The sequence below is a fragment of the Urtica dioica genome, chromosome 6, assembly GCF_054948205.1.
Source record: "Urtica dioica subsp. dioica isolate 48M chromosome 6, U.dioica_male_clone48M_v1_H2, whole genome shotgun sequence".
Classification (NCBI taxonomy): Eukaryota; Viridiplantae; Streptophyta; class Magnoliopsida; order Rosales; family Urticaceae; genus Urtica; species Urtica dioica.
The window spans coordinates 4,592,321-4,616,785 of record NC_142761.1 but is presented as its reverse complement, the minus strand read 5'-3'; the positions used below and the strand labels follow the sequence as shown (position 1 = coordinate 4,616,785).

At 37.1% G+C, this 24,465-nt stretch overlaps 1 protein-coding gene across 1 annotated transcript; it reads right to left on the bottom strand.

Moving 5' to 3' along the window:
* Nucleotides 1-17,323: 17,323 nt before the first annotated feature.
* On the bottom strand, nt 17,324-22,643 carry LOC149393043 (linoleate 9S-lipoxygenase 6-like). Its single transcript, XM_089618455.1, has 9 exons — nt 22,195-22,643; nt 21,173-21,462; nt 20,835-21,069; nt 20,177-20,512; nt 20,009-20,094; nt 19,809-19,916; nt 19,395-19,717; nt 18,587-18,850; nt 17,324-18,292 (listed from the first exon to the last, which is right to left on the bottom strand). Exons 1-9 carry the CDS (start codon nt 22,523-22,525, stop codon nt 17,500-17,502), a joined length of 2,766 nt encoding a protein of 921 aa, XP_089474581.1. The 5' UTR covers nt 22,526-22,643; the 3' UTR covers nt 17,324-17,499.
* Nucleotides 22,644-24,465: the final 1,822 nt, after the last annotated feature.

Sequence of the window (24,465 nt, the reverse complement as noted above, 5' to 3'; positions counted from 1 at the left end):
TTATTATTTGATTGAGGATTTGGTTTGGGTGGCGGTGAAGGAATGGATAAGGTGATATTCGTTTGGGAGTTTGGACCAATTAGAGTGTGGGATTTTGATACTTTTCTCTTACCTCATATCTAGTTTGTGGTCAACACTTGTACTATTCTAATGAAAATAAAAATCTGGAATTGGATTGCCATTTGTATATATGTAAAAAAAAATTCCAAGCAAAAAAAACATATGTAGTTTTTTTTTTTTTTTTTTATATATATATATATATATATTTTCATTCTCATATTTTAAGAATCAATTTAATAATTAAAAAAAAGTTACATAAACAAGCTTTAAACCTTTGAAGAATTTTGCATTTTTATTTTATTTTTATTTAATGGGATACTCTCTCGCCTCGTATCAACAGTTATAGTGAGAATAATATGCACGTGTTTACTAAATTATGATAATGCTGATCAAATTTCTAATAGTGTTCATAAGCATATTATTTTGTACATTAAAAAACTATTAATGTAATATAATTGTAGCTAGCCCTAGAGTCACTAGCTAGTTACCAAATCAGTAATACGGAAGGGCAAAATGGTCGTTTTTCTGCAATTCTATAACATGAACAAAATATAGGAGGTTGGCGAATATGCAAATTTGCGTGTTAAAGTCTCGAACGAGCATATAAGATAGCTCGGCACAAAGGAAGACGCTGCAAGATTTCGACATACCTCGGAGTAAGCTCAAGTGAAAGAAACTCGAGAAAAGTAGAACCTAAAATTAGAATGACAAATTTGTTATATCCGGAATATCTAATAATCTTACAAGATGGAATCAAGTATTTACACCCCAAAATCATTTGTTTGTATCCATCTAATACGTACAAACTATAAATTGCGTCGGTATCACAATTACAATTACGTTAATACAACATAATTTTAGACGTACAAAACTAACATTTTTATACTGTTACTGTTTATTATTATGATTATCTTAATAAGAACATTGAAATTAACTTTTTTTTTTTTGTAATATAAACAATATTAACTTCTACGTGTATAGAAATTTTCATTATTTATAATCAGGGGCGGACCCAGGTGGTGGGGTCAAGTGGCCTGGGCCCCCCTGGACAAAAAAATTCAGGCTTAAAAAAAATTTTATTTATTTTTTTTTTTTTTTTTCAGCCTAAACTGAATTTTGGCCCCCCTCTTTCTAAGTTATGGATCCGCCACTGTTTATAATCTAATTTTTCCAAAAGGAAAATACTTATGGTATCATTAAATTCAACAAAATTTGGTAATGCAAAATATATATACAATTATCTCGTTGAGAATTTATTATTCGCAATCAAGCATTAGAATGATGGATTCTTGAATATGATATGCTCCACCTTTTTGTTCTAAGAAATTATTGCTTTATCTCGGTTATGTTTATATGAGGAAATTAAGTATATCTATTTAAATTTCAATCTAAGAACACGTTCGATGAGGTAAAATTGAATACATAATTAAAAGAAAAATAAAGCTATAAATGAGTCATGGCTTGACTTTTGTAAACGCCAATAGGGGTGTACAAAAATTGACCGAAAATTGGTTAAACCGATAACCGAACCGATTCGAAACCGAAATTCGGTGCCACGTCATCAAACTGAAAATTCGGTTCGGTTAACCGAAACCGAATTTAAGAATCGGTTCGGTTATCGGTTTTGAAAATCCAAAAATTCGGTTATCGGTTATTTAACCGATTTTTTTTTATCCGGTTTTGAAACCGGATAACCAGTTTTAAAACCGGATAACCGATTTGGATAATTGTAACATCTTTAAAACTGGTTAACCAGTTTTAAAACGGTTATAAAACCGGTTATCGGTTTTACAAAATCGGTTAACCGAAAATTCGGTTAACCGATTTTCGGTTTTGGACCAATTCGGTTCGGTCATTGGTCCAAAATTTTCAAAACCGAAAATTCGGTTTCGGTTTTCAAATTGGTCCAAAACCGAACCGAACCGAATCGATTTCACCCCTAAACGCCAGTAAGCTAATGGGTGGAGGCATGCGAATGTATAATGAATTTTTTTTAGCTAAACGAAACGACATCTGTTTCCACTCAAAACAAAACGACACGATTGTACAAATATTGTCGTTTTATACAATCCCCCCATTATGTTAGTCTTCCCCACTCTGCGGCAACTATATCTCTGCACACGCGTGATCAGCGAGAGCTAGATCGAAATACTATTGGGAATCCCTAAACCCACCTTCTCTTGGAAAGTCATAGGTGTTTGGGTACAGCAAACTGTAGGTAACTTAACATGACCAACACTATTAAAAAAAAAAAAGAAGTCTTTTTTAAAAGTATAAAAGTCGCTTCTAAATGACCTTTAGAAGCGACAAAATCACTTCTGAAGGTCTGCTTCTAAAAATTAGAAGCGACACTTTTAGAAGCGCAATCGCCTCTAGAATCGCTTGTAAAACCAAAAATTTGGCGCCAAAAGTGGCTCCCGCGAAATAGCGGGGAGGGTTTAGAAGCGACATTGGAAGCGGATTATCGCTTCTAATTCTTCCCCATCATTTCGCGGGTAATATTTAAAAGCGACTTTAGAAGCGTATTGTCGCTTCTAAAAGTAGTGTTTGTTTAGTTTAATTTAATTTAATTTTTAAAACATGAAATTAAAAGTTTCATTTATACCAAAATACGTAGTAATATAACTAGTTAGAAGTTTAAACAAAATAAAAATGAAATATAATGTGTCTAAACATAATAAAATGTTTAAATAAGAAATAACTAGGCTCAACGTCGTTCTCCTGTGGCGCGTCCTTCACCTGATCCATATTAGGGCTCATCGGGATCGGGGCCACGACTTCGTTTACTTGCTCGAGTCGATGACGATGAGGGATCCTCAGGTGATCCTCGACGTCGTGCCTCTGGGGTGCGCTCGGATGTACGCGGGGAGCTCGATGTCGGTGACTCGTAAGGGTTTGCAATCTGGCTCAACCTCGACGCAACCTGTGGGTCAAACGCTCCTCTAGACAATGCGTCGTACGCACCAACTAGGTCTCTCACTGCTTCATGCAGCGCAGACATCTCTTCCTCTCTCGCGGGGTCCCCCTGAACTTGAGCTGATGAAAATCCAGCCCGATATCGTGAGTCCGGCGTATCTCTCTGGTCAAGATACACATCGTCCGTGGAATACCTTTAGAGAATTAAATTTAGGAAACTGCGGCGTTATGGTCTTGAAGAAACACAAACTTAAATTTAGGAAGTTTTTGAAATTATGAATTATATTGACTAATTTAAATAAATAAAAAATAGATCTTGATATACTAGACTTGCAAAAAGAAAAAAAAAATGACGTCAGAAATTACTTAATTAATAACATGTGGGTAACATTTCGGTTCTCAACTAAATTTAATGAACATCTTCACATTTGTAGCGTTTGAGTCATTTTCATGCAAAAATTATGTCACTTAAGAAACTTAAAACGCATTTTTCAACTTTAATAACTTATTTATTCTATATAAACTGAATAAAGTCTAAAATATTCCTAAATTAATACAATAATAAAAGTAAAAAAAAATGAATTTTGTAGAATAAATTCTAACTAGTCCTAAACTAGCCAGAGTCATTGACCGCGTATCGTGGTGGTCCAAAAATGAAAACTTCGTTTTGCTCAATTGCCTGAATAATAAATCTCAAGAGTTGAGTTTAATTTGACAAAAAAAAAAAAAAAAATTAAATTTGAAATGTGAAGATGAAAAAAGAAAAGAGGAAAGGGAAGGAAGAATAATCAGTAGTTGGTCGATAGTTCGTGGTTTTAGGGAGCTGTCAGGGTCTAGCTTGCTAAACGGTGGAAATTCATAATTTTAACTACAAATAATGATTTAAGCTTCAAATTCACAAAGTCTGAAATTTTCTCGAACCAAATCGGATGACGAGTATGCATGACGAGCCTTCACTACCACTTCCTCCCCACTTAATGTCGCTGGAAAACCTCAAGAGCCAACAATCCGAAAATCAAAATCTCAGACACACCTTAGTTGAGCTCTGAACAAACTCAATGGATAAGAAGATGTGTTTCGAAAATTACACCACAAACATCACATATTCAGTGTTTCAGTTCGCTGATCGTGCACGTCTAGAAACCCAAAAAACTATGATGAATGTCTCAAGCACTACTGAGGGTGAATCGCATGGAATTTATAGTATTCAATAACTGTGGAAGTCAAACCAAGATTCCATAACTCATACACGCGAAGAGAACCAATGTATAAAGTCTTTCGCGAAACAATCTTGCATTTCAGGAAACCTGCCAAAAATACAGTTATGCTTTTAAAAGCCTGCTTCTAAAGTTCAGTCGCTTCTAAAAATTAGAAGCAATATTTTTAAAAGCGACTTGTCGCCTCTGGTACCGCTTCTAAGTCCAAAGATGTGGCGCCTTAAATAGCTCCCGCAAAATGGAGAGAAGAGTTTATAAGCAATATTAGAAGCGGATTGTCGCTTCTAATGTTACTATTTATTATTTTTTATTAATAGATTCTAATTAAAATTAGCATATTTCGTTTGATTTAATTTTCAAGAACAAGAAATAAAAAATTGTGGTCATTACAAAATATATAGTAATAAGTCTAATAAAGTTTAGACAAAATAAATATAGTCTGAATAATATAACAAACGTAATCAGAATAACATAATAAAAAGTCTAAATACAAATATTAATAATAACCTCGATCAACGATGGGAGTTCTTCCACGTCTTCCAACTGGTCCATCAGGGTCTGGACCACGACGTCCTCTACTAACTTGAGCCGATGAAGTGGAAAGATGCTTAGGTGATCATTGTCGTGGCTCATCAGTGGTGCGCTCGGATGTATGCGGAGAGCTCGATGACGGCGAACCGTAACGGGTCGTAATCTGGCTCACCCTTGAAGCAAGCTCCGGGTCGGTCGCTTCGGCACTATTCCTACACAAGGCGTCGTACGCACCAGCTAGGTCTCGTACTGCTCACCATAGTTTTAACATCTCTTTGTCCGGCGCGGGCACCGCAACTCGAGCTACTGATGAAGATCCAGCCTCGAACTCATGAGCATGGGCTTCAGCATATCCGAACACAGGATCAATGGTCCTACCCATGCAGCCCAGTAACGTCTCGTGCCAAAAATTTGAATCATCGCATCATCTTCCATAGTGTCTTGGCTCGGGGATTCCCCTACCACCTGAGCTTGCCGCCATATATCAGGTAGCTAATCTATGATGCGGGCCGGTATACAATATTTACAAAATTAATTACATTAATTGAAATGAATAAGCGTTGTGTAACCAAAATTAAATTTACATGGAGATCTTCAGAAGCATGCGTAGTTTAGTGTCCATCAGTGGTTTGGTGAAGTCTCTTCCACGCAGTGAGCGGTCCTAGCATAAACCACTAGGCAGCCTCTGCGAATATATATAACGAATTAGTATACTTGTAAATTAAGTTGAATAAGTTAGTTTAATAAAACTTACGTTCATCCATCTTACGTTTGGCCTTTTGGATTGGTTGACTTTGCTCTGTTCTGACTTTTTCTGCAAAATAATATCGTTACAAGTCAAAAAATTGGCATAATGAACGTTTCCACTTGCGTTTCTCGGATCCTATATGTTCAATCTGACACGTGTTTGATAAAAAACGTTACAAGTTCCTAAGCAAGTACAATTGGATACCGTTAAGTCAAATATAACGCTTTCCAAACGTATTTGCCTAGGAACTTGTAAAACTTTTTTTTTATCAAACACGCGTCAGATTTAGCATAAGATCCAAAATATGCAAGAGCAAATCTTCATTTTAGTCAATTTTCTGACGTGTAACAATATTATTGTGCAGAAACTGTACGATAATTGTTACCTTGAAGTCTTCAGTCTCCATCCTGTCTAACACAGCAATCCACTTGGAGTCAGTAAAAAACTTCAGCTTGTTAACCAGTGCCAAAACTCGGTCTCCGCCATAATCAAGCTTGTATCGGCGGCTGCACTTAGCTTTTTCGTCACAGAGATGCTTCCTCACATCACCGACAATCATCTTCTCGATGAGAGTATAATGGTAAGTTGCTGGACTAAGCTCTCCAGTCTCCATGTCCTCATGCAGAAAGTAGAACTCTGCGTAAATACTATACATAATCGTCACTTTTTGTTGCAGTGTAACATCATTTCAGGATGGTAGGAATTTCTAGGGTAGTTTGGAATTATAGGAAACATGGAAGGTGATCATCTATAGGTGTCCAAATTTGTACTTACTCTACCATCTAGTGAACTTCTCTTTCCACCGATAATATCATCCCTCCAGAAGTAGGCACGATTGGCTGAATGATGAGTGTGCTTTATACGTATTTAATCGCTCATATCGAACTTGAATCTCAACCGTTCTCAAGGTGGTTTAATATGTTCTTTAGTTGATTTTAGGTTTAGGAAGTATTTGAGTGTTAATGAGGTTAGTAGACCATCACGTGAAGTAACAAAGCAATTTTGAGGTGATTCGATGACTTTTCGAACAAGCTAGAGCGGAACAAGAAACACGATGTCCTCTTCTGCATGATTTTGAGATTTTCTACCAAAAATTTATGGAATAATTATTTCTACCATTGGATAGAGCTTTTTTTTTTTTTTTTTATCTTTTCAATGCATATTTATTTGCAAGAATCGGACATCGGAGCTAAGAGTTATGGCCGTAATTTTAAAAAATGGTGCGCGCTGGAAAATAAAAGTAGCGCACCGCGTGGACGAGAAAATCAAAGAAATGAGCATCCGAGCAGTAAGCGCAAAACGTGAAGATTCTATAATTGACTTGGTGTGCCACGCGGGTTGAAGGTTGAAGGGCGCACCGCACAGCTTCAAAAAGAGCAATTTTCAACTTCGCGTTTTTTTATGTTTTATCAACTGTTTAATAAACTCCAATGGTTCCAAAGGCTTCGAAAGCACAGCAAAATACTCTATATATATGTTTGACTTTCAAAATTCGTGAGGGGGGGAACTTATTTTAGGTTTCATAACAGCATTTGGTTTGTTGGGAGACAAGAGGCAACCGAAGAAGAAGACCACCCTTCATTGCAATTGACAACCGCGAATTTAGCATTTTTCCTTATAATCTTATTCCTTGGAACTCTCTTTATTTATGTTTTGTTTTAAATTAGGTTTTGTGGTTTCTTTTAGTTTATTTTTATTTTTTGTTACTATCTTCGTCATGAACTAATTCCCAAGAGGGTGATGATGTAGCAAAAAACTGGAGTCGCTCAAAAATTGAGCCACTCCAGGCTATTAAGCGACACCAATAAAAAGAGCGACCCCTAATTAAAAAAACCCGCCAATCCAACATGGTGCTTACGTGGAGCGTCACTCGGTCATAAGCGACGCCCAAACCTTTGGGCGTCACTAACATATGCGTCGCTCAAAAAGCGACGCCCAAAATATAACGCGACGCTTTTTGAGCGACTCTAAAAGGGTATTTTGTAGTAGTGTTACCTAATTAACTTAACTAATTAAATAATTACTAAATTAATTCCAAAACCAAATAAATTAATTTAACATAATACCTAAATAATAAGTCACTAACCTTTATGTCCCATAGATGCGTTCGAATGGCACGAGGAAGTGAACGGGGCTGCGACGGAGTCGACGGGGCTGCAACGCAACGCGGAGCTATGATGAGGAGTGAACACACGAGCTCGATGCGAGACGGGCTGAGGTGCGAGGCGATCGATGGTGGGGCTTAGAGGGCGGATCTGCAAGGCTTGGAGGTGGGTCTGCGAGGCAGAGAGAGGGAGGGAGAGTTAAAGGCTTACCAGGTCAGTGAGGCTCAGAGGCAGGCTGCTGTTGCGAAAATTCTTGCACACGCAAGTGCACATGTTCGCAATAGTAATAAATTGTAAGAACGAGTCGATCCCACGAGGATTAGACAAATAAGAAATCCGATGATCACAAGCTAATATAGAACTAAAGATAATAGATGGAATTGTTGTCACAAAAATTCATTAACAAGTCACAAAATTAAACAATAAGATAACACGAATTTTCTAATGGATGAAGGGAAGGACTATGGTTTACAGGTTCACGATACGATTTGGATTCGTTAAAATAAGAAAAAAAAACAAGCTATTGAGGTTCACACATTTTACTACTCATACTCACTTCAATAGTATTGATAAATCTTTCTTGAGCATCTAACAACCTAAACCGATACCGGAATTTCATCTCTCGATTTCAACTCCTAACAAGCACGGCAAGCATTAAAATCAAGAGTATTCACACGAGTCTAAAACAGCCTAGCTATGTCTATCCCAGGAATGTATTCTAGTAACCCAAAACAAAAGCACAACAACCTAATCTTTCTCAAGCATTAGAATCGAACATAAATCAAGCATGAGTTCATGACATTCATACACCATAGCCCTATATGAGATTAGTTCATGTTGATAACAATAACAATAATGGTACACAAAGATGAACACAAGAACAATAGAGCAAAAGACATCATAAACATATGGAAAACTTGAATTAAGAAGAGTACGAGATAGAGAATAGAATACTGATTAAGATTGTAGCAATGGTAGAACTCAGAAACTCAATCATTGTCTTTAAAATTGAGCCACAAAGTATGAACAAAGTCTGAAAAAACTTAGGAGAAAAATAAAATAGAAAAAATGAAAAATTATTTTTGATAGATTCCAAAATGTCTCTAGCCTTGCATACCTTAGTCTGAAAGCATTGTCTTTTTAAGGCTCAAGGGGCTTATTTTCGGAGCAATCTGGGCCTTTCAATCGCATCCAATGGCTGAAAATCGTTGAAAAAGCTGATGAGAACGAAGTCTGACATGAGGATCGCGCGCCGTGCGCTTCACCTTGCGCGCCGCGCAGTCCTGTTTTTCGCTTCTGCGCGTTCCGCGTGTAAGACTCTGTACTTTTAAGGTGCTGATTTTCCACTCCGTGCGGCGCGCGAAGTTGGAAAATTTGTTTCCTTCGCTCATTTTCTTCGTTTTTGCTCCGTTTTGACTATGATTAGCTTATTTTTCCATAGTGAGACTCCAAACACTAGTAAAACCCACTTAGACCTGAAAATCCATCAAAAACACTCTAAAAGAAATTAAAATCCTCGAGGACTCGTTTGTTTTAGGCTCGGGAAATAGGAGTTTTACGCATGATTAACGCACCTATCAGCTGCTCGATCAGGGCACCGACACGAGCGGGCTGCGAGATGACTAGGTCTGCATGGCACGGGGCAACAAGGGTCGGGGCTGAGGCATTGCAAAGTTCTGGGTGAGAGATTTAGAGAACGAGAGATCGAGGGATGAAGAAGGAGAGAACGAGTTTACCTTGGCTGGAGGTTCGGGGTTGAGGCAAGGGTAGGTTTGTCCGGGCTCGGGCTGAGGCGAGGAGTGTCTTCGACCGGGCTCGGGCTGACGTGAGGAAGGGGTTCGACTGAGGCAAGGCACGACAACGATGAGGCTGCCGACATAGTGGTGGTGGCATGGTATTGGTCAGTGGCGATGGAAGCCGATTGTGGTGTGCAAGTCGCTCGGTGGTGGTGTAGTGGAGGCTTGATGGTGGTGTGGTGGTGGCGGAGCTTCACCGAAGGCGTGATGGTGAGGGCTCGGTGGTGGTGTTGGCCAGAGTTGTGAGAAAATCGAAGAGATAGAGGGACGGAGCTGGGGAAAAGCTTCAATAAATAGAGAGTGAGTCGAAGGTGTGGTGGTTGTGATGGTGGTGGTGGTGGATGGAGATTCCAAGGTGAGAAAATCAGAGAGAGATAGTGAAATTTGAAGTCTGAGTCGTGGAAGAAGGAGACGTGAATTTATACCAGTCTGACTTAGATAAGAAGCGACTAATCGCTTCTAATTTAAGGTCACCCAAAACGACGTCATTTTTGTTAAAAATTAAAAATTTTGGCAAGGAAAACAAGAAGTCAAAATTTCGACGATGTGAAAGCAACAAGTCGCTTCTAAATTTGACAAAACAACATCCTTTTGGTAAAAAAAAAAGGAAAATTTGGCCGAAAAAGTCTGGACACGACATGTCGCTTCTACAGTGCAGGAAAATATTAGAAGCAACATTTGTCGTTTCTAATGTCAAAATTTTGACTTTTTCAAGACAAAATGGTTAGAATTTCGTTGACTGCTGTGGAAGCGATAAGTCACTAATAGAAAAATGTCGCTTTTAATTAGAAGCAACTTGTCACTTCTAATTTCTTCTGTCGTTTTTAAAAGTTATTTTTGTATTAGTGTTTATTAATTTGATAAATTGTATGATGTTATATAACTTGTTAAAACATCACTGAGGGACATTACAAAAACAATGAATACCCTTATTAAACAGTATCATTAGATTTTCATTCAATCCCTTTCAGATTCAATTCTTGATTTTAATTTAATAAAATCAAGAGAGCTAAATTAACGAACCTAAAAATATCATTGCATTCATTTTTAAATCGAACCTATTAGGTGCTTTTTGTCATGTATTGATTGTTGGTAGGGTCTGATCTCTTATCGATGTGTCTTCATTTATATTATTTTCAAAATACCACGTTAATCTTGCGAGACTATTTTTCACTCTTATCGATTCGCGGATCAAGAAGATGTACATAATTTTACTTATTTTTATGAGAAAGCCAGTGAACGAACTGTTCTTTGTTCTCAAAAGTGAAATGAAATTCTTATCAAAATTGGCTGGTTAGCTTTATTCGTACGGGAGAAAGTGGTATGCTTCGCTGGAGTTCCATTATAACTTGTCATTTTAATTTATAATTATCAACACAACATGTCCATCAATAATGTTAAAAATACATCAAAGAAAGTGGTGAAAAAAAAAAAAAAAAACTGTTATACTATAGTGGGTCTTTTTTTTTTTTTTTTTTTACAATACAAGGACTCAGTCACAGCTGAATATATCAAACATTTGGACAAAATTGATAATACGTAGTTGATTTCCCAACTCAAGCAAAGGATTTAAATATAATTATTTAGCTAAATCATATATTTCGTTCACATTAAGGCTCTCTGTTTCGTGCGGAGACTTCTAAAAAAATATATTCATATATATAAACCTTATATACATTGTGTACAGAAATAGGAATATTTAGATCATACAATAATTATTTCAATGACTAGGTATAGATTTTGGTTAGGCCTTGCAGACTTGGCCCACTTAATTTATTCTTCAATATTCATATAGAAATAACAAATAAGAGAATCGGTTTATATGTTATATGGTTATGGGCTATAACATTATTTTATTAAAAGACTAAAAGTGGGTTTTTATCATTCACAAGTCATACTGTCCTTATTTGCTTAAGAAAAGTACTCAATCTCTCTAATTACTAATCTAATCATATTCTTAAGATACTAGAGTTTTAAACGTTACTAGTTAGAGAAATTGGATCCATCAACAATACTTTGACCACTGAGTGTTGGTAAGAGATTAATTCAATTTCATCAAGAAGGCCATGACATTCACTCGGATAAAAAGAACTTAATTAATTCTTTCACTCGTCAACATGTGGAGTTTCACACATACAATTTGGTCTATAATTGTTCAACCCTTCAAAATCATATTCGTATGTTTCATGAAATAGGTGGCAGCTGATTTTGTTTAGCAACAATTTCATCAATATACTAATTGGCAATGAAATGAGTTATCCATAACTTTTATAATAAAAAGCATAAATAATACATCCCTAATTGATGTAGGATATTCTTAAACACCTTTTTTCAATCTAGATCGTGAAGTTTTATGGCTCTGATAGTATAATAGATTGAACTTCTAGGGAGATAAGACTCTATTAGAGGAGAGAGAAAGTGAAAGATGAGAAAAGGGAGAGATGAAGATCCATCTTGCGCTAGTGATTGAATATTATCATTCGTATCAACACATGAAATTACTAAATCTGTTGTTAGATAGTTGTTCAACTAATAAGCAAAATAACTTGTTGAATAACTAATTATTTTTAACCCAATTAAATAAATCAACAATTAAATAAGCAATCACACGCAGAAATCAATAAGGGACAGACAAAATAGATAACTATGTTCGGTAATAAAGTGAGGAGAGAGAGAGAGTTACCGGGTACGACGAGGTCGGCGTCGGCGGCACACGCACTAGGACAATATGGAGCTTTAGACGCGACAAAAATCGTGTCTAAAGCTCCCAGAGTCGGGTCTATTTACCTAATAGACGCGACATCAGACGCGACAATGGTCGTGTCTGTATGTGCGTGTCTGTTGGTAAACAGACGCGAGAAGTCGTGTCTAATGCTAGACACGACTTTTAGACACGACAACTCGCGTCTGAATGTCGATTTTGTTGTTGGCTAAACAGACGCGAGAAGTCGCGTCTAATGCTAGACACGACTTTCAGACGCGACAACTCGCGTCTAAATGTCAATTTTGTTCTTAGCTCAAAATGCTTCCCGCCTTTTGGCGGGAGAGAAACAGACGCGACTTCTTACGTCTGAATAGTTTTGTGAAATTTCTACAGACGCGATAAGTCGTGTCTAAATATGTTCCCGCCAAAAAGCGGGAAATACTTTAGATGTGAGAACTCGCGTCAAAAGTTTTGTTTTTTTTTTTTTATTAATTTGTATAAATTTTATTTTGAATTAATTTAAATTAATAAAAAAAATGCATATAAATTAATAAATATGATATCATAAAAGTCATAAATATTTCATAAAAACTAATATAAACGTCATACGATATTTATCTGATATACATAACAAAATAGTGCAAAATATCAAAGTCTATAAGATGCACATCTACGTCTCGGATCCTCCCGGTCGCCCTCCTCCAGGTCCCGCTACTCTCCGTGCTCCCGATCCTTTGCCCTTTGAGCTCACTTTTATTGTTGTTTTCTCTTTTTCCTTCTGAGCTGAACGTGTCACTGATGGTGGATCAAGAGTAGTCTGAGTCGGACGTGTCACTGATGGTGGCTCAAGAATCATCTGAGAAGATGTCTGCGGTGAATGCATCCTTGCCTGCGCAGGAGTCTGCTGTGAGGCAACGCTACTCCCTGGCTGAGACGACGGACAAAACTGTGATACCATCTGCGCTACGTCGGGAGGTAAGACTGGAATATGCATACCAGGAATGCTTGCAGCTTGAAGGTTTTCGAGGAACTCTCCTAAGAAACTCGACATTGATATCAATACTCATGGCGGTCCTTGTGAAGCAGAAGAAGAAGCTCGACTATCGTCGATTAGTTGCGCATTGATAGCCGATCCTCTCGGGACCACCGAGCCAATCCCCGGAAGATGATCAGACCTGGCCCCGAGAACCTCACGCATGGCATTTCTCTCCCACGCCTCCAAGTCTTCTGGTAAACCTTGGTCAGTTGCCTGCCGTCTTTGCTCGTGGAAGAGCGCTTGCATCCTACCTTGTATGCATTAAAAATATAAATTTAAATTTGTTAAATAAATATTATTAAGTAAACAAGTTATTTTAAAACTAACATATGCCCTTTCGCTCTCCGCCGAGGTCCACGCACCCTTCTTGGTATAGACCTTCTGATAGTTTTCAAGCAAGGATATAAATTTACAAGGATATAAATCAAATATTGAAAATGATTGCCGTCCTCGTCTTTCTGAAAATTTACAAGGATATAAATCAAATATTGAAAATGATTTTAAAGTCAAGTAAAGCAACTTACGTTCTTATGGCGAAGGGCATTGAAATACACCGTCCCTTGCATGCTGACACTTTTTTTCTTTGCTCGATTCGCAGAGTTTCGAGCACTCTTTGCCTGCATAAACACAAACATATATAATTAGTAAAAACAAAAAAAAATGTTACAAACATATATAAGTTAGAAAACAAACCTTGTTCTCTTCTGTCTCAAAAAGATCCAACACCTTTAACCAAGCTTGGGCGTTCACATTTGAAGGAGGGTTGTTCAATGCGTACTCTCGATCTGATCCACATTTTTTCTTATAGTGAATTCCGTATTTTGTCTTCACATTTCGTAGGCGTTTCTTCGCTTCAATGATGATACCCTGATCGATTCTTTATCGTCCATCGCCTGCTCGTCCAATCACTTTTGTCTCAGGATCTATGCGCCTAATGTCATACTGCTCGTGCATCAACTCCAATAGTCATTTTTGTTGCGCTGGTGTTACCTCCTTCCAAGAAATCGTGTACGGAGGAATGACGTCGCGAACCACACCGCCTAAGAAATTCGTGAACATCATGTAATCGCTTTTTTCATCCTTTTCCGGCTGTAGAAACGCGTCGTAGTTCGGGTAGTAGTGTACCAACTCTTTTAGGTTACCCATCTTGGCTCTCTCAGAGGTCACGCCGGTCGTGATTCCGCGCTTCTGGGCGGGTCTTGAGATAACGATCGATTGGCGAATTCTTGAGCGGCGTAACGGACGCGGTGGACCTGAACGCGGCTAACCTGAGACTTCTGAGACATAATGAGAGAGTGAGGGAGTGAGCGACACAGACAAAGAGCGAGAGATCGACTCACCTCGACGAGCGGCGGAGCCGGGTCCGAAATCGCACAATTTGGATTTTTGGGAATCGCCGCACCTGGGTTTGGGAGTAAAACCTGGGTTCGGAACCAAGGAGTGAGAGAGTGTCAGAGGAAGAGAGAAAGGACGAGAGATCACTCACCAAAATCCAGGGCGGCAGGGAGCGGCTGTCAATTTCTGGGAGAATAGATGGGGAAACTTGGGAGATTGGAAATTAACGCGGGGAGGTTATACTACTGTGTTTTTTCTTTATAATAGAGAAAATAGGATATAAAATTTTCAGCCGATACTTTAGTAATCAGTTGTGATTGCTTTTTTACATACAGACGCGAGAACTCGCGTCTGAATCTTGAGTAAAAAAAATTTTGGCGCAACTACTTTCCTTTTTATTTCCCCAATTCACTATAGACGCGACTTTAAGTTTTTGACGCGATAAGTCGCGTTTGTTGCTAAACGAAATTAATAAAAAAGCGGGATAAATGTCTCGGTCAAAATTTTGCTGAAATTTTGTATCAGACGCGACTTTTCGCGTCTGAAACACAGTCGCGTCTATATAGACACGACTTCTCGCGTCTAAATAGACACGACTTCTCGCGTCTGAAACCTTTCGTGTCTGAAGCCTCAGTTTGTAGTAGTGACGGCGGAGGAGGGCACGGCGACGGCGGGAGAGAGAAAAAGAGAGAGAATATCGATTTAGGTTAAAGAAAGAGAAATAGGGAAGCTGGGTCGCGATTTGGTATTTAAAGACATTTACCGACGATTTTTCCGTCGCTAAATGATTTCATTTCGTCGCTAAAAGAACTTAAATCGCCAGACATTTAGCGACGATTTGTTCGTCGCTATTAGTAAATTTCACATATTTAGCGACGATAAAATCGTCGCTAAATCATTTCGTTTTAATTTAATGGGAGGGATTTTTCCCTCTTTAAAATTCGTCAAAATTTGAAAACATTTAGCGACGACTATTTCGTCGCTAATTGTATAGCGCCGATAAAAAAATATTTAGCGACGATAAAATCGTCGCTAAAGGTTTTCGTCTTAATTAAATTGGAGGGATTTTTCCCTCTTTAATATTCGAAATTAATTCAACATTATTAGCGACGATATTATCGTCGCTAACTGAATTCAGAAATCATTAGCGACGAATTTATCGTCGCTAATTATTTTCCCGCGAACTTAGCGACGACAAAAAAGAATTGGCGACGATAAATTCGTCGCTAATTATCTTTTCCGCCAAACTTTAATATTTTTCGCCCCAAAAAATTAGCGATGATAATATCGTCGCTAAAAGGGTGATTAGCGACGATTTATTAGCGACGATTAAGTCGTCGCTAATAGTTTCGTCGCTAAATGTGGTATTTCTTGTAGTGTATCTAGATCGTGAAGTTTTATGGCTCTGATAGTATAATAGATTGAACTTCTAGGGAGATAAGACTCTATTAGAGGAGAGAGAAAGTGAAAGATGAGAAAAGGGAGAGATGAAGATCCATCTTGCGCTAGTGATTGAATATTATCATTCGTATCAACACATGAAATTACTAAATCTGTTTGTTAGATGGTTGTTCAACTAATAAGCAAAATGACTTGTTGAATAACTAATTATTTTTAACCCAATTAAATAAATCAACAATTAAATAAGAAATCACAAGCAGAAATCAATAAGGGACAGACAAAATAGATAACCATGTTCGGTAATAAAGCACATACTCAAGAAGACTGATACGTCTGGTAGTGAAAGATACATGACTTAGGTTTGATGACTCATTCTCTTTTTCACCTAATCATCTCAAACGTATCTCTTCTTTGACATCTCCAGTTGATGACAATCTAAACTCCCCTTGGATAAGATATTCCCTCTCTTTTTCACTGAATGATCTCCCGAAGATTGACACAACATCAATGCAAAACACGCACTCACAAACTTTTCATAAATAAAGCACAGTAGTAGCCGGCATATGGAACTTGTTGTCAATGAAGATCTCTTAGAATAGAGAGATAAGTTCTAAGTTAAGATTGCGTGAATTGACGAAACAGAAAAGTGAATGATCGAAATAAACCCTAGGTGAGTTTTATTCAATCGATTCCTATCTTTTCGCGAATATTGATAAGTCGGAATATAACCAAATATCTTATATTTATATGTCCATAAAAATCAGAACTAAAAAGATATTCTAGTTCTATTCGCGCGGGAGGAAAGTAATTGAAGTAACCCGGGTCTTGAACAATTTTGAACAACTTCTTGCTGTGTTAACTCGAACAATTGTTATAATTTGTTTTGTCAAACTTAATCATGCCACAGAAGATCCAACAAAATATATATAAGGAATCAGCCTTGTTAATATACAAGATTTCAAGCTGAAAAAAAAAATCTATCAGACTTAACAATATGAAGAAACAAATAATAAAATGACAAGTATGTTAAAAGACATAAATAGTAATAAAATGTTAAAAGAGCATGTTATTAATCATACAACACTTCTATTATCAATAGTTCTTTGACAAAATTGATGGTTATCTAGAGTATTTAAAATATTATTGACTTTTAATTGTGTAATGATACCATTACAATGACTAAGTATCATTTAAACACAACGAGATGGGAAAAAAATTATTAGTAATAGCAATGAGAAGCTACTAATAATTAGAATGTAAACTATACTATAAGTTGTGTGTCGCTTTAGAGTTTAGACAATTGCAAAAGTGAATAGTATAAATAAAGAGTGGGAAAAAAAAAAAAAACCACTAATTGCTATGTCGTCGATGAGCAGTGGTGTCAGATCGTGGGTTTTCTTTCGACCGAGACGTTGGTGTCAAATCGCCAAAAGAAAATACAGGTAAATAATTCGTTAGGGTTAACTTTCCATGATTATGCTCATAACATTCGGACGAGATATATTGCTTAAAATATTAAAGTGTTTTACGCAACAAAAACCTCTTGACCATCATTATTACCACCAATCGCAACAGCAAGAATAAATAAGTAAAAGACTGAAAAAAAAAAAAAAAAAAAAAAAAAAAAAAAACTCAAATACAACATGTTGGTCAGATTGATATACTGTTCGGAATTCCAGTTCCAGTCAACCCACCTCCCGTTGACTTATTGCTGGTGTTGGACGTGTTGGGGTGCAACAAAGTATACGGCAAGTTAACCGGACCAGCCCTATTCCTCAAACTCAAATCCTGGTTTCTCTCCGCAATCCTCTCCTCGATCCCCTCCAACTTCTTCCTAAACCTCTCGAAGGCCTCGACGGTGCCGGAATCCGCCGTCCACTCCGGCGTCTCTCTCTGCCCAAGGTAGACCTCCTCGGCCGACTGCCTCGACAGAACCTCGATGAGCGAGACCCCGAGAAGGGTCTGGAACCGGGCCGTTATGGTCTTCAAAAACGCCCGGTCTGGGTCGGCCTCGAGCTCGGCAAACTCGGGGGTCCCCGGCTCAGGCATGAAGCGCCGGCTCACGGTGGGGCGGTTCGGGAGATAGCCCGCGTAAGGGTACTGCCCGAAGTTCACGGCCGCGTGGAGAGCCGAGGCGACCCAAATGATGGTTGTCAAGGTCTCGGTTAGGGTTTCAAGCGTGTCGAGCGTTGGCCACCACGTAGCGTCTTTCCTGTCACCGTGGCCCTCGGTTCGAATCTCGGCCCACCATGCTTGGAGCTCCGTGTCGGACCCTACTTTGTGGTCGTCGGAGGCGTAGTACAGGTGGCAGTATTCGGAGACCCAGGTCTTGATGGCGAACCAAATCTCGAGGCCGTCGTTCGCGAATGGGTAGTCCGGGATCAAGAGCTTCAGGCCATGGGGGTGGTGAACCGGATCCGATTCGACCTCAATTGCCACTCCTCTGTAGATCATGATGAGTATAAAATTAGGATAGAAACCAATTATTTTATAATAAATAAGTTTTTTTCCAAAAGAATATTGATTTTCGTCAACGCGTCAATCTGACACGTTACCGTTGATGTCGCTGATTCCGCTGACATATATCATTATTCTTTCCAAAAGGATGACTAGTTGATAGACTTTTTCTTGATTATCTATTAGTGAGACTTTATTATACTTTTATTACTATAGTTGTCATTAAAAAACAGTTTTGTATGACATATTCCTCATTAAATGTAATTTTAGAGAGGACAACCTTTTAAGGAGGTCAACAGGCAAGGCTTGGTCAGTGAAGACCCAATCCTTGTAGAGGAAAGAGGACATTTCCATTGCAAATTTGCCAGGGAAGACCGTCCTCTCGAGGACACCACCGGCGTTGATGAGGGTCTGCCTAGCCAAGGCATTGATGTTCATCGTGTCACGATAATGCGGTTCTAAGAGCTTGTAGATCGGGTGAACCACACTCAGTTGCCTCTTTGTCGCGATGATAAATGGCTCTATCACCGCATGAGTATTCAACCTGTAACGCAACACAAACATTTGCAAAATAAAAAAAATTACTCGTCCATAAACTAACATTCGGGTGACTTTTTTTGTCTCTAAATTAATTTTAATTGTCATTTAAAACGATCAACAAACTATTGATTTTGTAGCATTTTAGCCATTTTATAAAAATACTGAACATGTTAATGAAACCTATGATATCATTAATAGCCATCAGGCATGTGTGCCAACTTAAATAAACTTCTTAACTTATTAAAATATATAAGAACAAACTATATTATAATCTAACCCTAAATACACCAAATCAAAGTTAAGTAGTTTTAAATTTTATAAAGTAAAGATTTTGTTCTAATGATGGATTTTAGAATTATATACAAATGATTAGTAAACTAAATAATATGTTTAAGACGTTTAGGTGATTTCATCAAAAAGTTTAATAGCACTATAAAAGGGAGTAAAATGCTATAAACTTAATAATTTGCGGTCTATTTTTTCCTACTACTCGCCTAATAATCAAAGGACTATATCCACGGAAACAAAAATATTTAAAAAATTGATACCAATGGCTGATGAGTTGGTGATAGCCAGAGTCATTGACTGCGGCGTAAGCCTTGGCCAGTTGCCAAATTGAGCCTTTGACGTCGTTTATTCTGGGATTTGAGTTTGTTGGGGCAGTGAAGACCTTGCTAACGCAACCGTGGGAACGTCCTTGAGGATGTGGCAAACTCAGCTCGATCACCACGGGCTTGAGCGTCCCGTTGTCTTGGAGAACGAGGAGAGTCCTTGTCGCGTAAGTCTTTGTCCCGGTCGTATTAATCCGACTAAGATACGGCATGATTGCGTCGTGGTGGTCCAAAATGAACATCTTGTTTTGTTCAAGTGCCTTGTATGACAAGTCTCATGTTATTTGAGTTCAATTTCATTTATAAACATGTAATATTATGAAAATTATATGAGAGAAATAAAATTAGTACCTCATATATAGAGAGTGGCTCTATGTACTTCTTAATGTGTTCTTCTTTTATTGAGCTATGTTGATTTCCATACATTTCAATGTCTAGTTTGCTGGCTGGTGGGAATACCTATGGTTTACCACACATAATTATTTTTGGAATATTAATCTTGAAATAATTGATATTGGAAATAGTTTTTAAAAAAAGTTTATTGGTTTTACTTCAAGGCGGCGTATGACTACGGGGTTCACTCCGGCTAGCGTTTCGCGTCCAAACTCTTCGTCAGTCCTCCAAGCTGAGTCCTCACCTGAACCCGATTAACCACAATTAGGGTTACAATATTATCAACCATACCAAAGATTTTTATCCTTTTTTATTTCATTTTGTACCTTTGACCACCGCGGGAGTCGGGAACTTGAGAAACTGCTCTTCGTCGGAGCGAAGAAGCTCGCGAAGAAACTCCCAATGGATGCACTTTCTAACTCTCTTCAAAATCCCGCTCGGTAAGCTAACACCGCCTCGGTAGAGAGCACGCACTTCATCAAATGAGTCAAACTCGTTGATTCTTTCTTTCCACAAAGTTGCGATCGCTGGGAGCAAGAGCTGGGTAAGGGCTTTCAGGGCGTAGGCCAAGAAAGCCAAGAACTTCAAGTGTCTAAACCGCTCGTCGCGCGGTACGTAGATGTCTAGGCTAAGAAGCGGCAATCTCTTCTCCGAGTTTTTAGCTGCTTAACACAAATTTTACTTGCTCTAAATATATTTAAAAAAAGAAAAATAATTGGACATGAATATTATTATTTTAGATTTCTGTTTACCGAAATCAGCCGAACTTGATATTTCCACAAATATTATAAATTTGTACGAAATCCAATAAACTTGTCACAAAATTCTATTTTTTATGATAGTTTTGTCACGAAATCCAATTATTTGTGACAAGTTTGGTAAAAAAAAAAAAAAAAAATCTTGATTTTGGTACAATAAAATTTTCAAAATCCCACGTATAATGTTAATGTCCAATACAACTATAGGATGCAAGAAAATATTTACCATGCATAGGTCTTCCGGTCCTTCCTCTTCGGGGATATGGGCGCTCTTTAGTTCCTCCAAGGACAGGACGCACATAATCCGCACCCTTTTCGGGGCTTCCCAAGTCGTTGTAGAAAGCATAGTCATAGACTCGGTCCCACTCCTTAAGCTCGCTCGTGCCATCTCCTCTAAGATTCACCAAGTCCTCTTCCCTATAGTGCCGCAACAATTCGGGCATTTCGCACGGCAAGTACGACTGATGAACAAATGGAAAGCATGAAAATATTTGTAAAATGTTAGACATTTATCTTTTTTGTTAAATAAAAAACGTTAGATCTTATTTTGAAGATATAACTTGCCTTATTGGAGAAGAAAACGCGATGGTATGTGTAACGGCACACGGGGTAAACCCACGAGTCACATACGAAATTCACCTCCCCGTGGCCCGGGACATCTTTGAGGATGACCGACTTGAGAAAGAACTCGCTGTAGTGGTAGTTTTTAATCAATATAGCACCCGGGAGTCCCATCGCTTCGTCCCACTCGAATGTGATTGGGAAACTAGTTTCTTCGGCCATGAATGGAGTGTACGTCGTTAACCATTTCTCCACATAAGATCCATTTCCGGGCTTTCCTCTCGATTCGTCCTCTAAATTTGATAATAATTTGTTTATCATATATAAAAAAAAAAAAATATTCTTGCGACAAAATCATTAATAATTCAATCTATTAAGGACAATGTAATGTGGAAAAAATAGTTGGTCACATGAAACTTTTAACCAACTCCAATTGAATTCCAAACGTAATCAATGTATGTATGTCTATAATCTATCATTAGTAATAAAAAGGGTATTCCATCATTAGTATTCAAGGGGACAGCTCGTCGGTAAAGCTTATTCCATCTCTCATTAGTATATATTGGCATGTGACAAATTTTGATAGAAGATAAAAACATCCTTGTTTTTTTTTCTCTTTACTAATTTTCTTTCTGCCTCTGTAATTTTTCAAGAGAAACTTAACCTTTATAAATTTAATAATCTATTCAGAATACATTTTTATAACACAAAAGTAAGAGTAATTCTAAACTTTCGTAATTAAAAATTAGTCAGATGTAAATCAAATCACTAAACCCAAAAGTAGAGGAACAAAACTCGCAGTTTACTAAAAAAATATATATTATAAAAAAATATAAAAAAAAAACTAAGTATTACGGGTCAACCTCAACACAATTAGCAACTCCTACACTTTTACTATTTTACCTATATATAACTAGCAAATTGCCTAAATGGTCGTTAAAGTTTCCAATAAAGAACGTGCATATCCAATTCAAGAGTATGCATGTTAGAGAGAGAGAGAGAGAGAGAGAGAGAGAGAGATTGACCTGGGTCACGCTGGACAGAGCTAATAAGCTGCATGGAAATTCCAAAACCAAAAATCTCATGAATTCTATTAAGCAATGAAGCTTTGATATCTTTCATGCCCAGAACATGCTTCCTCATCAACACTACAGTTCCTTTTATTTTTCGACTCCCAGATTCCTTTTGATTCCCTGATCTTTTCCCCCAAAACATGAAACACACCTTCACGATCAATAATCCGTAAACGAATAGGAAGACATAAAACATGAACCCCACGGAATTCGCTAACTTGAAGAATTGAGAAACTAATAACCAAGAAAGGAAGAGGAACAAGACCCAAAACATGATCGCCATATGATATTATTAACTTCAATATTTGAGAAGAGGAAAAAAAAAAAAGAATAACCCTGGAGAGAAGAAAGAATAATAAGATGAAGAAGGAGGGACACTCAAGCCACTTTTGGCATAAAAGTTTTGTGCATGTGTGTATTTATAGGCAAAAAAACAAAAGTTTTGGACACTCAAAACACTAATTCATTTTTTAATTGTTATAAAAATTCTTAAGGTATATATCTTATATTGACTAAGGATAAATATATATATATATCCAGCTGACTATACTTTCCCTCACAACGCCGAAGCTTCTTTGGCGAACTTGTTTGGAAACTGAACTTGAGAGTAAACAGTCACATGGTTTATAGGATTTATTGCCAAAGAAAATTCATATTATCTGCCTTTTATCTTTTAGCTAGTGCACAAAAAAAAAAAATTCAAATAACTAAGCCCGGGTCTACATCTGACACGCGTCTATATTATATTGAACCCTCTTTTACTTTTTCATTTTCTTTTTATATTTTTTTTACAGACCTCTTGTTCATTTAAAGTACTAATAGCATACGTATAAATAATTTACAAAAAGTCTACGAATTATATACACATTACACATACATTAATTAAACCACGTTCCATGCACCGTGGACGTGAGTTAATTACTGCGAGATTCACTATGTTAAATATTCTTGCTTGACAGCTCAGTTCAGCAAGTGTAATTAATATATTTTGCCTACAAGCATTTTGTATGGATTTATTTATAATAAAATAAAAATTAAGTCGTTAGAATTCGAATCAGATCCACATGCTCTCTTTATAGTGTTTTCGATCGTGGGGATCTCGATGTTTCCATTATGATTTCAGAGTTGAAAGCCCATGACGTAGGTGTGGCCCTCGTAATTAAGACTAGGTAAGATTAAGAAGTGCTTTATTAAAATATAGATTATCTAATTAATTGAGAATTTGAGACTGTATTCCTAGATTAAGGTAGTATAAATTATAATAAATGGACTTTTCCAACTACCTTAGTCTTTAGCAAATAGCTAACTTTTGATAATTTTTAACTAAACCATATCTCTTTTAGATTTAATTACTCTAAACATGAATAAATAAGTAAATAAATACAACTTCACTTCTCTCTCATTTACCTTTCTCTATGGTCACAAGATCTAAAAAATGTATACTATTAATTATGCGGGTCGTTATTCTCGAGAGAAACTTAATATCCACGTAAAGTGCATGACACGAATATTGTTTAGCATCGGTGTGAAGTGAAGGCCGTCATTTCTATAGAATTTAGGGATTTAAATGACAAGAATGAATTTCAGAATATAAACGTGTATTATAATCAGTTACTAAATATTCAATTTTTAGCATCAGTGAAGGCTGTCTTCATCTGTACATGAAGATAGCCAAGAATTTCAAAAACTTATTTTCTGTTATTGGCCGGGTTTTTGTAATTAATAAATAAAATATTGTGTGTGGATCCTCCTTTCTTTTTTTTTTCATGATTTTCTTGAAAGAAAAATCGTCTACGCCGTGAGAAAAGAAGAAATGAATTTTTCTTCTCCTTTTTGGTTTTTGGCCACGCCTTTGTCGAAAGAAAAACCGTCTACACCGTGAGGAAAGGAAGACATTTTTTATTTTATTTTTTCAGAAATTGAATATAAGAAATAAACCGAGTTCGTGTGTAGGAAAGAAGCAAAATCAGTTTGTGCATTTAGAGGTTAAATCCTTGATTCGCGTGGAGTAATATTAATGTGAGTTTTCTCCAGGTCAAAGAATCATGTATTTCAATTTATGAAATGGGCTTGAATTCTTGTTTCTGGAATTATAAATTGCTAAATGGAAATAATAATAACAATAATAATAATAGTAATAATATGTGATATCTAAAATTAAATATAAATATATAGAAATGAAAGAAACGAAGATCGAAATAGAAGTATTAAGAACAATTGAGT

Excerpts from the sequence above, each read along its gene's own strand:
- LOC149393043 (XM_089618455.1), bottom strand. The coding sequence starts at position 22,525 with ATGGCGATCATGTTTTGGGTCTTGTTCCTCTTCCTTTCTTGGTTATTA. Across the intron at positions 20,095-20,176 it reads GACTCCCGCGGTGGTCAAAG|GTGAGGACTCAGCTTGGAGG; the intron begins GTACAAAATGAA and ends AATCGGGTTCAG. Across the intron at positions 18,293-18,586 it reads CCTGTTGACCTCCTTAAAAG|AGGAGTGGCAATTGAGGTCG; the intron begins GTTGTCCTCTCT and ends CATGATCTACAG.